Source organism: Somniosus microcephalus, chromosome 8, assembly GCF_052327205.1.
Source record: "Somniosus microcephalus isolate GS21.2 chromosome 8, FLI_Smic_1.0, whole genome shotgun sequence".
NCBI lineage: Eukaryota > Metazoa > Chordata > Chondrichthyes > Squaliformes > Somniosidae > Somniosus > Somniosus microcephalus.
Window position 1 is genome coordinate 166,778,340 of NC_140994.1, and position 14,331 is coordinate 166,792,670.

The 14,331-nt window shown below is 40.6% G+C and overlaps 1 protein-coding gene across 2 annotated transcripts in view; it reads right to left on the minus strand.

The window, feature by feature from the left end:
* sh3pxd2b (SH3 and PX domains 2B) overlaps nt 1–14,331 on the minus strand; it is a 381,839-nt gene that overhangs the window by 39,481 nt on the left and 328,027 nt on the right. For both annotated transcript variants that reach the window (XM_085995331.1, XM_085995333.1), the window contains 2 exons: nt 7,419–7,553; nt 1,546–1,659 (listed from right to left, as the gene is read on the minus strand). In XM_085995331.1, coding sequence (XP_085851457.1) covers nt 1,546–1,659; nt 7,419–7,553 — 249 coding nt within the window. The remainder of the gene's footprint in view (nt 1–1,545; nt 1,660–7,418; nt 7,554–14,331) is intronic.

Consider the following 14,331-nt stretch of genomic DNA (forward strand, 5'->3'; position numbering starts at 1 on the left):
CATTGTTTCCACTGCCAGCTGGATCCAAGCATTTCCAGACTCGGAACGTGTTTCTGATGTCCGAAGTCCGGAAATGCCCGAGCCCAAGTTGCGATATTTCCGGACTTCGGACATCAGAAACACGTCCGAAGTCCGGAAAAACACGAAAACCAGCTCGGCCTCAGTCCTGAGGTTGCTGGATTCAGGATGTTCAACCTGTACTACACATTTATTTTTAAAAAGTACAAAAACACATGCTACAGGAAACTTTGGTTTATCCGGAGGTTGTATGCCTGGAATACTCGATCTAACAGCAAAAATCAGGAGCCGTTTTCTGTAAGTTTTTTTAGATCTCGTTCTTTTTTTTCCCCCCAGTCAGCCACTGCAAGGTCTGTAGCTATAGCAACAGCTTCAGCTACAGACGCTTGCAGCTGCAGCCGACTCTTTAGAAGCTGTTGCAACAGTGTTTGTTGTCAGATACGGAGATGAAAATCTCCGTATGCTTCAACATTAACTTTGTATGTCCGGCAGTTTTGATAGATCGGCAACACGCCGGTCCCATCGGTGCCGGATATCACAAAGTTTCCTGTACTTGTGAGTGGCTCGCAACTGTGCTCAAATCTGTGAGTACTTTTCTACAAGGAGTGAATAGTCAGTCTAACCCCCTCCCTGAGCATAGCTGCTATTTTACCAGCATCTGTGACTAACCTGGGAGGAAGGAGAGGTAATGACAAAGAACTTGAATGACATAGTATCTTTCATGACCTCAGGGTGTCACAAAACACTTTACAATCTAGTGGTACTTTTGAAGTGTTGTCACTGTTGTAATGTGGGGAAACACAGCAGCCAATTTGCGCACAGCAAGGTCCCAGAAACAGAAATGAGACCAATGGCTAGATAATCTGTTTTTTCAGTAATGGCTGTTGAGGGATAAATGTTGACCAGGACAGTGGGAGAACTCCTTTGCTCTTCTTCAAATGGTGTCATGGGATCTTTTACATTCATCTGAGAGGGCAGATGGATCTTCATTTCAAGCAAAAGATGATGCCTCCAACAATGTAGCACTCTCTTAGTACTGTACTGAAATGTCTGCCTACATTATGTGCTCAAGTCTTAGAGTGGGGCTTGAACCCATGATCTTCTGACTTGGAGGCAGGAATACTATCACTGAGCCAAGACTAACACTTTTTGACAAAATTCAAATCTGGATGAAAACTAAATTCTGCCCTTATGCCGGGGCAAATTTCCAAGTACTCAAGGAAAATAGTGTTCCAGATTGGCAGAAGCCCTTTTTAATATTATTGCTATATGGTTTTAAAATGTTTTAGATTACTTTTATATATGGAAGTTTTCAGAATTTTTGGCAACTTTAGTTTGGTTTAATAGGGTTTATTTTTGTTTTCAGCATAACAGATATGCTTGTGCATAAAGGTAGTTTCATAATATCCAAGCTTTAAAAATAACTATGTTTATTCAGTTACAAAAGAAAGCTAGAAATAAGCCTTTTAAGTTGTAACACAACAAGTATTATCTGAATAAAACTCCTTGTTAGTTTTGGCTGCTTACCTTCCCCTGGCTTGGCACTAACAATAGAAAGGTCATCCTGAGCTCCATCCTGGGCCTCCAGACACGTGGCAGGGACCCAACCCTGCTCATCAGCTGTGCTCACAAACCACCACCCTGGAAACACAAGAACTTCAATTCATCAAATGCATCCATCTCTTTAATAACTGCTTAATGCATTTGGTATCATCACTGTTCCAGCTGTAAAACCTCTTTAGCTGATGATTTCCTCAGTGCCTTAATATTCCAGTGCTGCTTTAATGTTCCATTTCTTTCCACTCACAGGCTTCCTATCCCCAAATATGTTTCTTTAGCTGGAGGAGCGGGGCAGAATTCTGATCTATAGACTTCCCCATTGCTGTAATCAATATCTCTCTACCCAGGAGGTGAAATTTGAGTTGAGGCATTTTGGAGGCGGTTAGCTTTTTCCTCTAAGTGATGCTTCTAGGGTACAGCTGCTCAGTCTAAAGGCTAAAATTTGCCTGAGGCAAGTAAGTTTGACTCAAGACGCATGCTTCTGGTGATAAGCAAATTTTTTACCCAGTTGATCGACTGGCTTAGAAATCAGATCATGCCCGAAAAAGTTAAAATTTGAACCAGTGCTCAGGAGACTGAAACAAGAATTAAACCTGTAACAAATATGTCCACTGATGTGTTGCACCATGCTTTGATAAACCAAAGACTCTCTCTCTTCCCCCTCCTTCACCTTTGTTCCTGCAACTAGAGCTCATGAATTCTGCTGGCTGTGCTGGAAGAGCTGAGTAGAGCGAGGGTGAGAGTTACTCATGTCACTCTCATAGACCTTCCAATAGTTGCTTGAATAGCATTATGCACACAATCCTTGGGATAAATGATCTCTATGTCCTCTAGGAAATAATGTGGAGGGAAGAAGGCTTAAGGAGGCAGACATAAACTTGGAAAATGGAGTAAGAAATGAACATGATTATAATCTTGTTATATTTTACTGATACAAGTCAGCAATCATATTCTGAAAAGGGGCTAGAATTTGGGTTACCAAACTACATTTATTTAATGATTATTATAAACCACAATTCATCAGCTCAACTTAGTAAAACAGTGTTATAACGGAACTGAACTGTAGCATGAACAAATGATGATGGAGTGTTGCCAACAGTCTAGACTGATTTCCTTACAATCCAGATTGCCTTGAATCTGTTCCATGTTTATGTCAATGCTTTTCACTGTGGATTGACCCATACTATTTCCTTCTGTTTGCACAGTACTATTAATTTACAGTATGACTTTTCCATGCCTCTGCAAACGGCAACATCGAGCCATTGCCTCTCAATATTAAGAACTACAGAACTATCATAAAGTGTGGCATTAGATAAACATTTTTCCTTTTTTTTAGTAACTGAAACCCATGGATTAAAATTAATGGGCAAGGGAAGTCCATATTTGATCATATTATATTACATTATATATCAACCATCATATCTCAAGGTCATCCTTAATTCTTTTATAGCTATAATAAAGAAATGACTACATATTGTTCATCTAATTTCACTTTAAATATCACAGAAATCACAGAAACCCCACAGTGCAGATAGAGGCCATTTTGGCCCATCGAGCCTGCACCGACACATATCCCACCCGATCCCCGTAACCCCTACACCAACACATATCCCACCCTATCCCCGTAACCCCACATATTTAATCCCCCTAACACTAAGGGTCAATTTATCATAGCCAATCAACCTAACCCGCACATCTTTGGACTGTGGGAGGAAACCGGAGCACCCGGAGGAAACCCACGCAAACACGGGGAGAATGTGCAAACTCCACACAGACAGTCGCCCGAGGCCAGATTCGAACCCGGGTCCCTGGTGCTGTGAGGCAACAGTGCTAACCACTATGCCACCATGTCTTTACAAACATTTAAATATTTTATTCAGCCAAATACAAAACAATTTTTCACTGCCATAGACAATGAAGCAAATTAAAGAAGGCCGGTGACACAAGGCACTGGTGACTTACTTCTGTAACTCCCCAAATCATCAGTTCACAATCTCAGTGAGATAGGAAAATATTGGAGGGCAAGTTGACCCAAGTCACTCTCCTGCACATCCTCGTACTTGATTATAGAGCAGCCAATACCTGCTTAGCCGCTTGATAAATTACAAATGGACACAAGGAGATGATGGGAAAGGAGAGGAGCAAGACAAAACTAACACAAAAATCAAGCTTTCATATCAAATTTAATAAACATAAATGGTAAAAAGGTAACATATTGACACCTATTCTCAAGACATTAACATTCTTATGTTTCATCAAGACTAATAGTGGACAGAAACTTGTAACAGCAAATCGCAGGGTGAAGTTGCTTGGCTGTTAAGCATTTCAACAACAACAATTTGCATTTATATAGCGTCTTTAATGTAGAAAAACGTCCCAAGGCGCTTCACAGAAGCTTATTCAGACAAAAATAGATGCTGAGCTAAAGAAAGAGATTTTAGAACGTGTGCTAAAGCTTGATCAAAGAGGTGGGTTCTAAGGAGGGTCAAAGGAGTAGAGTGAGGTGCGGAGAGGTTTAGGGAAGGAATTCCAGAGCCAGAGGAATGCAGACTTCTCAGGGGGTTGTAGGACGTGAAAGGGTTACAGAGATGGGGGGGAGTGAGACCATGAAGCGATGTAAACATGAGGATGAGAATTTCAGATTTGAGGTGTTGGAGACCAGAAGTCAATGTAGGTCAGCGAGCACAGGAATGATGGGTAAGTGGGACTTGGTGCACAATAGAATATGAGCAGCAGAATTTGAGATAGACTGAAGGTTATGGGGGGTGGAGGATGGGAGGTCAGCCGGGAGAGCATTGGATTAGTCAAGCCTGGAGGTGATAAAAGTATTCAATCATGTACCCAGTCAGTATTTGTGTTTAGATCACAAATGTTGTTTTATAGAAAACAACCTTTTAATTGAGGTTTTGTTTTATTATTTGTGTCTTCATTCAGTTTCACGAACTGAGAACCTGAGGAGTATTATGTTGGGAAGCAACTTTCAGAGAAATGAGGAGCCAATATGTCTGACAGCAGAACTATATTATTTACACAGAATTAATTGTGCTCCAAAATCTTGGGTGTATGGACATATATGGTCAAAGAGAAACCAGCTAATTATTCTCAAGAGAGCAGACTCAACAATCCCCTGTAGATAAGGTTTTCACCTTTGATCGAGTGCTAGCAAAAAAAGTCATCCTCGAATTTCTCCACATGGTGAGTTTGCAACCTCACGCATGCCAGCGAAGGACGAGCAGTTGGTCGCTGCAATAACCAGCAACTGTGTCAGAAACCTCCTGGCTTCCAGTTACATAGTGAAATCAGCAAAAATCCATCTGTAGCTTTATACTTCGGCTGCTTATGTCGGTCAATGTAAATTACTCAACTGCCTCAAAGCCAGCCTGAGGAATACATTTTACTTAGCAGTAATTATCGCCACTGGGTAAAATCAGCCATAAGTCAGACAGTGCACCTAACAGGAGTACCTCGCTCCAGGTTCTTTCAGTGGACTTTTTCTAAGACTGTAATGGAATATGGTTCTTACAGAATTACTTTTCATCCTCTCCATTTACATGACCATAAAAGAGAGCTAAAATGGTCTTACTTTTACAGTCATGGGTAAATTTACAGAACTAGAACTGGATTTGTGGAGTAGACAATAATCGGTTTTAATTGGCATCTTAAAAAAATGGCTGGTAAATTATGGATTATGTATCTTGTCATTCAGCAACCATTTGATTGCAACAGGAAAACCACAAAAAGCCTATTTACGGTATTACTAGGAATAAATGCTTCATTTCAAAATAATGTAGAAAATAATTGTTTTTCTCATTCTGAAGATCTAACAAGCTTGCAATATAAAGATATAGACATAGAAACCCGATTTTCATAAGAATTTTGCTCTGGGGTGATTCAAATATATATTTACTCGTGAAGTGATGGTTGTAGAAAAAACTCTGTTCTGAGGTACTCCAGTGTAAACCTGGCAGGATTCTAGCATTTTGGTCAGTTTGAACAGGAAACCAGCACAATATTAACACATGTACTGCACTGCTGTTGTAGTTAATGCAAAGCCTAGTGGCAGCAAAGCAGCACGTTACCTAATGAAGAACATTTAAGTTACCATGTGAAGTCTAACCACATACTGATGGGTCTTAAGGTTACTGCAGTCCAAATGAGGCCGGGTATCTATTATTTATCAATCCCTAGGGGAAACTATATACTGGATATAAATCAAGCACTATACCAAGGAAACTGGTGGGGCTACTCTGCTGGATTCACATCCATACTGCTGTGGGAAGATACTTGCAGTTGCAACATTTTTCCATGGGCTGAGGGAAATATTTGGGGCAAGTAGCTCCTGGACTGCTCTTACACATCACCGGGCAGCCACTTTAGGAGCAGCAGTGGAAGGGCGTTGGGAGGTGGACATCTGCCCTCATGTATGCATGGCCCCAGGAAGCTCTGAATATGGGAATATACTCGAATAATGGAATGTACAAAAAAGAAAACACTCATAAGAACATAAGAAATAGGAGCAGGAGTAGACCATTCGGCCCTTCGAGCCTGCTCCACCATTCAATGAGATCATAACTGATCTTCTGTCTCAATTCCATTCACTGGCCCTATCGCCATATCCCTTGATGCCCTTACTAGTCAGAAATCTATCTACTTCTGTTTTGAATATACCCAATGACTGAGCCTCCACAGTCCTCTGGGGTAGAGAATTCCAAAGATTCACCACCGTCTGTGTGAAGAAATTTCTTCTCATCTCAGTCCTGAATGGCCTACCCTTTATCCTGAGGCTGTGGCCCCTGGTTCTATACTCCCCAGCCAAGGGAAACATTCTCCCAGCATCCACCCTATCAAGCCCTGTAATAATTTTGTATGCTTCAATGAGATCCCCTCTCATTCTTCTGAATGCAAGAGAATACATGCCTAGTTTACTCAATCTCTTCTCATATGACAGTCTCGCCATCCCAGGAATCAATCTCGTGAACCTTTGTTGCACTCCCTCTATGGCAAGTATATCCTTCCTTAGGTAAGGAGACCAAAATTATACACAGTACTCCAGGTGTGGTCTCACCACGGCCCTATATAATTGGAGTAAGACTTCTTTGCTCCTGAACTCAGTGAAGACTGCAAAAACTGATACAAAATTAAAACAACCTGTGGTTTCTAAAACTAATCAATCTCATGGACAGAGCAGCATGTTATAGAGCAGTTCATTAAAATGGATATACACTGATCTCCACTGAAGAACCCCACAAATCACAGATAAATCTTCAGTTATTTTGATAAACCATTTATTTAATCACTATTAAGTCGATACCTATGACTGCTCCAGAGGTAGGTACTTAATATTTATGGTATTTACCTCTCGAGAGTTTTCTTTCCCATTAAAGCCAATAGGGATTGAGTGATAGATATTTAGAACAATAAAAATAATTCTATAAAAATCCAGTAGCAGCACAGGACACTTAGTAAGCGAAGGGGGCTTAATCGCATTGCCTTGTTGATACTTGCATTTTCCTGCACAATCTTCCAACCTGTTAGCCAGATATTAATAAGGGGATTAATAGTAGCTAAACTCTTTCCAAGCAACACCAGAATCATTTTCAGTCCAATAGAACAAAGAATGATTGTAATTCACAGGCTGCAAGGATCACAGACATGTTAGTGTAGTACAGGTGTGAGCTTTAGAACCAGGTAAACATTCAATGCAAAATGGGAATTGAAATGGTCCATTGCTGCAGTTTTACAAAATGGAGGGTGAGAGATTTGGATAGAAATGGTTAAATTAGTGTTCATATCTCAACATTAGACAGCTAAATTTGTGTGGTTTGCCAAAAATAACTTACCAGATTCATTTTTCTCTATTACTTCCACTACTTGCCCCTGATGCAGGTTGATCTCGGTGCTTTCCTGTTTGTCATAATTGGTCACTGCCACATACTGATCCAGAAAAAAATGGTCAGCAGATGCCCCATCTCCACCTGCAAACAAAGAATCAGCCTTAAGGGAACAGCATCAATTATAACATGGAACAGCCAACAACAAAATGGCTGCATTTTGTTGTACTCTCTACGAGCAACCACAATATTCCAATCACCAATCTCCTAGAAATGTATTGCTGAGTCCACAAGGTTAGTGCTGCAGAGCTTCATGTGAAAAGAAGGTGTACAAAAGGATCAGAATCTGGAACAGTACTATTTGACTTTGGTTAAACATTACACCTTGAAATAAGGGACAGTACTGCAGAGATGTTGTTTGCATTTGACCGTTGGTGAATTTTGTGAGGCACTTAATATGTTGAACTAAATTTAAAAGGACTGCTCCACACAGAATCTGTGTACTTTGAAGAATTACAATTTTTTTTAGTATGATGTTAAAAATTCTCATTAATTACAAATTGATTGCGACAACAGAAAGACAATCCCAGTAGACTCATCTTCAGCCTTAGAAACCTACTTCCTGTTGCCCTAGAGACCATCTCAATCTTAAGTGCTCATGACCTAAAAATGTGTTCATGCTGGCTTGGGTGCAGGGAATGATCCCAGCTCCTGAACGGATAGATGCTCACGATATTGGCCTCTTTTAAATGTGACTGGAGAGCTGCGGCCACTTACAGGGCGTTCCCTGGCAGCTCGTAGATGAACAGGCTTGGAATTTTGGGCAGCTGTGTTGCTGGCAGTGGCCTCAGGTAAGTGCTTAAAGGGGAAGGGAAGTTGGCCAGGAGCAGGGGGGTGATCGAGAAGGGAAGGTGATTAGGAAGGATGGCGATCGGGAAGGAAGGCAATTGGGAGGGGGAAGAACTGTGGGCTGGCAATGGTCTGCAGAACTGCAGTGGAGCCAGGGGGAGCACTCCTATACCACCCGGCTGCAGATTCAGCTAAGTATTTGGTAAAAACTTACCTTTTTGGTGGCGGCCTACAGCAGTCCCTTTAAAGTCGCATGTAAGGCAGGTTTTCCAGATCACAGCCGTCCCAGCACCGGCTGTGTTCAGGCCAACACACTTTTACACAGGGCGCCTCAAACAGGCGTTAGGCCCCTTATTTGCATATGCAAGGGCCTAATATTTGTTTCAGCCGCGGGCCCTGGACGCCCTTTTTTTTGGCCATATCAATATGGCGGACAGTGCACTTCCAGCTTGCAATGAGCACACGCCTCCATATTGGAGGCTCAGGCACACGTTTCGTGTCTAAAAAATGGGCGCCGCACCATCCAATTTCTAGGCCCATGTGCCATCACTGGCAAAGTAGGAAATACATTTGGGGCAAATTTTGCATCGTGGACTCATTCCACTAAGTTTTCACGTATAGTTAAGAATAGGAGTTGAATCAGCATAAATACAAAATGGGCCAATGGGATTTCCAATTGTTACATAAAATTAGACTCTTCCATCAGTATAGCTATTGCTGCACAAACACATTTGCAGTGGCAAAAGAAAACATGGCTGACTACGCCACCTACCTCATGCTTCTGTTCTCACCCCGTATAGCTCTACAAGAATAAAACTTTACTTGTCAATTCAAATGGTTAATTTGTGTGAACAACAAAGGAAAATTCAACAGAGCTTGGAATCAATTAGGATCCTTTCTCATTGTAGTACAGTAAAATCAAACCAAGAGAGTTACATTTTATTCTTCTCTTTTTCTGAAATATGCTGCATGTTCACAAATGCTGCACATTGGCACATTTACAATTTTTAAAAATTCTGTGGTGTGGAAAGAATTCTGATTAAATATAGTAAAGGTAATTTCATAAAATGTGGGACACTAGATAAACAGGAGTTAAGGCTTTCTAAGATGTGGGTGAATGTGACAAAAATGTTGTGGTGCAACTTTTGTGCCCACCCAAGTAGCAGACAGCCAACCCGGAGGAACCTTGCAGCGTCAGATTTAATTCATTGGGAGCTCCTGATGTGCAATCTGCCAATTGTTGGGAGCCAGGAGATTTGAAAGCAGGCTAATTGGAGTTGCTTCAGTTATTCAAAGGACGGCATCAGCCTTTTAATGAGAAAGAACTCTTTGAAAGCCAAAAATGTAGCATTTTTGCCTATTCGTATTATGCAAGAACACCCAGGTATTCAGTTGCATAAATGGAGGTTCTGAAGCAAAACGTAGGGGAAATCAAGCTGTCTGTGTGGCTCTCCAGGACACCCTTCCCCAAAAGAGTTCAGTAGGATCTGATTTGTAAATGCAGTCCTCAGCACCCAGAGGGAATGGTTCCAAATTAGGAAGATGTTTTTGGAAAGGCTACCTAGTACCTACCAGTACTTTACACCAGGGAGTTCAACCTTTTGGAGCTGGGAGCTGGGGACACGTGCAAAATCCGTGAGTGGGCTACATATGAATATGCAATAATGCAAGCACCATTCACAAACATATGAGAGCCCCATACACACAAAACTGAGACCCCCAAAAGTAAGACTTGCATATACACAAAATGTGTGATCCCCTTTATACAAAATGGTGGACCCCAATACACATGAAAATTGAGGGTCCCTTTGAGGCCTCTTTTTCGTCCAAAGCCTGAGGAACTGACAAAAGGCTGCTTCCTGATTGGTCAAACGTGCAAAGAATATGGGAAATGGCAAAAGCTTTATTGGTCAGATCAGTTGAATTTATGGGCTGATGTTTGTACACCTTTACCTTGCAGAATCTTATCATTTTATATAATAGAGCAAAGCCATTAGGCCCACTGTGACTGTGCCAACCCTCTGAAGGGCTATCCACTTCGACTCATTCTTTAGCCCTTTCCCCATACCCTTTTATTTTTTTATTTGTCAAAATTTATTCAATCCTTTTTAAAAGCTATTATGGATGCTACTTCCACCATTGTTTCTGGTAGGACATTCCAGATCCAAGCAACTCTCTATATAAAAGTTCTTCTAACCGCTCCCTTTGTTCTTTGGTGATAACCTTAAATTTATGCCCTCTAGTTCCCAACTCACTATCCAGTGGAACTAATTTATCTCAAATCACCTTATCAAAATCCCTCATAATTTTGAACACCTCTATCAGATTGCCTCTTAACTTACTCTGTTCTAATGAAAAGAGCTAAAGTTTCTCTTGTTTCTCATCCTTGGTATCATCTTAATGAATCGCTCTGTACCTTATCCATGTCCTTGACATTCTTTCTAAATAGGACACCCAAAACTGGTCACAAATTCGAACTTCGGCATAACTAATGATTTAGCATTACTTCTACATTTGTATTTTATGCTCCAAATTATAAAACCTAGGATCCCATATGTGTTTTTAAAAATGTTATAAAGAGCTTTATCAACTTATCCTCCTATTTTTAGCTACTTGAATGTTAACACCCCTAAGCCTCTCTGCTCTTGTACTTTTAAAGTTCCACAATTTTTAGTGTATAAGTACTCTCCTTAGTCTTTCTCCCAACTTGTGTCACCTCACATTTTTCCACATTAAATGTGATCCATTTGCCCAACCTACTAATCTGCTTATGTCCTCATGAAGTTCCTTGCAGTTCTCTTCATAGTTAATCATGTTCCCTATTTTTGTATTGTGGAATCATAGAATAATACAGCATGGAAGGAGGCCATTCAGCCCATCATGCCTGTGCCAGCTCTCTGTAAGAGCTATCCAATTAGTTCCAATCTCCTGGTCTTTCCCCATAGCCCTGGAAAATATTCCCCTTCAACTGGCTCGAGTGGAACATAAACGCTGGCATGGACTGGTTGGGTCAAATGGCCTGTTTCTGTGCTGTATATTCTATGTAAGTATTTATCCAATTCCCTTTTGAAAGTTATCATTGAATCTGCTTCCACCAACTTTCAGGCAGTGCATTCCAGATCATAACAACTCGCGTAAAAAGTGTTTTCCTCATGTCGCCTCTGGCACTTTTGCTAAACGTCTATAAAGTTTTGTATTGTGCCCCCATACCTATTTTCAGATCACTTATAAGTGCTGAGAAGAGCAATGGTCCCGACACAAACTCTTGGGAGGCACCACTGTATACATCCCTTCAGTCCCAAAATCATGTGTTACCCACTACTCTCTGTTTTCTGTCCTTTAGTGTCAACTGTGGCTCAGTTGGTAGCAACCTCGCCTCTGAGTCAAAAGGTTGTGGGTTCAAGTCCCACTCCAAAGACTTGAACACAAAAATCGTTTCCTACATTACAACAGTGACTACACTTCAAAAAGTACTTCATTGGCTGTAAAGCACTTTAGGATGTCTGGTGGTCGTGAAAAGCGCTATATAAATGCAAGTCTTTCTTTTTTCTTTCTTAATCAATTTCCAATCCATGCTGCTACGTTCCTTTTAATACCACACACCTTAACTTTATTAACAAGTCTTCTATGTTTCAAATGCCATTTGAAAATCCATGTTAGTAACATGCATTGCATTTCCTTTACTAATATATTTCTTCAAAAAATTAGATTTATCAGACACAACTTACATTTTATACATCTGCACTGGTTATCCTTAATAAACCCATTTCTTTCCTGGTGATTGTTAATTTTATCCTTATTATGGCTTAAAAAAGCTTACCCATTGCTAATGTTAGATTGACTAGTCTATAGTTACCTGGTTTATCATTTTCTCCCTTTTTGAACAAAGATGTCACATTTGCAACCTTCCAGTACATATCCAAGGATGTTTGAAAATTTGTGGTTAAAGCCTCTGCTAATTCCAATCTGACTTCCCTCAGCATTCTAGGATCCATGCCATCAGGGCTTTTTCCACTGAGTTCTACCAAGTTTTCCTGTGCTACTTCCTTATCTATAGTTATCCTACCTAATTGTTCTACTTTCTTCTCTTGCACCATTTCATTCCCACCACAATTCTCGTGAAAACCGAGGCAAATTGCTTATTTAGTATCTCCGCCATTTCTTCATCCTCTGTGATGATTTCCTTTTATCTCCAATTGTTCTTTAACTATTCCTCTACTTTTCATGTGTTTATGGAATCCTTTAAAACTTCCTGTTATGTTACTTGTTAGTCATTTCTCATGTCCTCTCTAAGTCTTTCTCATCTCCTGTTTTGCTTCCCCTCAAATTTTTTCTGTACTTTGCTTGATCTTTAGTATTACTAGCCCCAGATTTGTCACAGGCCTTTTTTTTAAGCCTCATTTTAATTTCTCTACTCTTCCAAGGAACTCCAGCATTTGCTGTGCCACTTGATTGTGAGAATATGTATAGTCTGTATCTTAATCATTTCCTATTTGAACACTTCCCATTGTTAGTGCAGTTTTTTCCAATTTATCTGAATTAGTTGCCTTTTTATCTCATTGAAATTGGCTTTTATCCAGCTAAGTACCTTTATCATTGATTATTCACTCTCCTTTTCAATTTTTATACAAAATCTAACTTGGTTATGGTTGCTGTTTGTAAATGTTCCCTACCCTTACATTACCTACTTGTCCCACTTAATTTCCTAGAATTAGATTCAGCACTGCTCTTTCATTGTTGGCCTAAAAAAAACTGACATGGAAAGCAGTCCTGGACACGTTGCAGAAACCCCTCCCTTTCTTTGCCACATAATTTACATTATTTTTACTCCAGTCTAACTTATACCAACTAGATATATTTTCTTGCACTACATTCTAGATTGAGTATTGCCCCATGCAAAGCACTTAGCATGTCCACACTGTAGCAGCACACAAATTATGGCTATAACTTATCACTGAATCTCTTGGCTTCCTACAACAAATCCTTCTAACAAAACCTACCTGCAGCATGCAACTTTTCAACATTGCTCTGGTTGCAGGACAAGCTGGCTCATAACAAGAGGAAGTAGACCTGAATTGGAGGAGGGCCCTGCCACTGCAAGGCTCAGTACCTTGGAAGAAGCTACCTTGGAAATCCTTGAGTGGGGTGGGGTGAAGCCAGAGACATCCCCCAAGTTCAGGTGAAGTATCATCCTTCTCAAGCATGTGCATCCATGGATGACATATTAAAACAGAGACCCCCTCTGCCTGCTCAAATATTTAAAAGATACTACTGCATAATTCAAAGAGTATGGCATCCTGGTCAACATTCCTTCCCCAAGCAACATCATCTAGAACAGATTATCTGGTTATTAATTTATCTACTGTTTGTGGAAGCTTGTTGTGCACAAATTGACTCCTGTGTTTGTCTACACAGGAGTAGTGACTACACTCCAAAGTAATCAATTGGTTGTAAAGTATTCTGGGACCTCCTAGGGTTGTGATAAAGTACTATATAAATGCAAGTTCTTTCTTTCATGTTCTTTGGATATTAAGGGAATCAAGGGATATGGTGATAGTGCGGGATAGTGGAGTTGAGGTCAAAGATCAGCCACTATCTTATTGAATGGACGGGCAGGCTCGAGGGGCCAAATGGCCTACTCCTGCTCCTATTTCTTATGTTCTTTCTTGTCTGTCTACTCACACAGTGTTACACGGGCATATAATCGAGTACAGTGCCACAGCACACAGTATATTGTCATATAAATATATTTGAAGAGGTGTCATGCAGCCGATAGTTTAACAGCTTCCATCTTCTATTCCTATAGGAAACCTTGAGAGCCAGTTACAGAAGAAGTCAGCATCTTTAAACATACTTTATCACTCATTCCATGTGTCGCAAGCATCAGAATAAGGGCATCCACCCCAGAAGCTTGAGAAGGAAGCACTGGGTGAAGCATTGATCACATGTGAGGAGCAAGTTGAGGTGACAGTGAAGGAGCATGATTCTGTTGGTGGTGGTTGTGGGAGCGGAACTAGTGCCCTTTCTCAGTTGCAGTCCCCAAAGAACTAGGGCTTGCTTATCTGAATGCAAT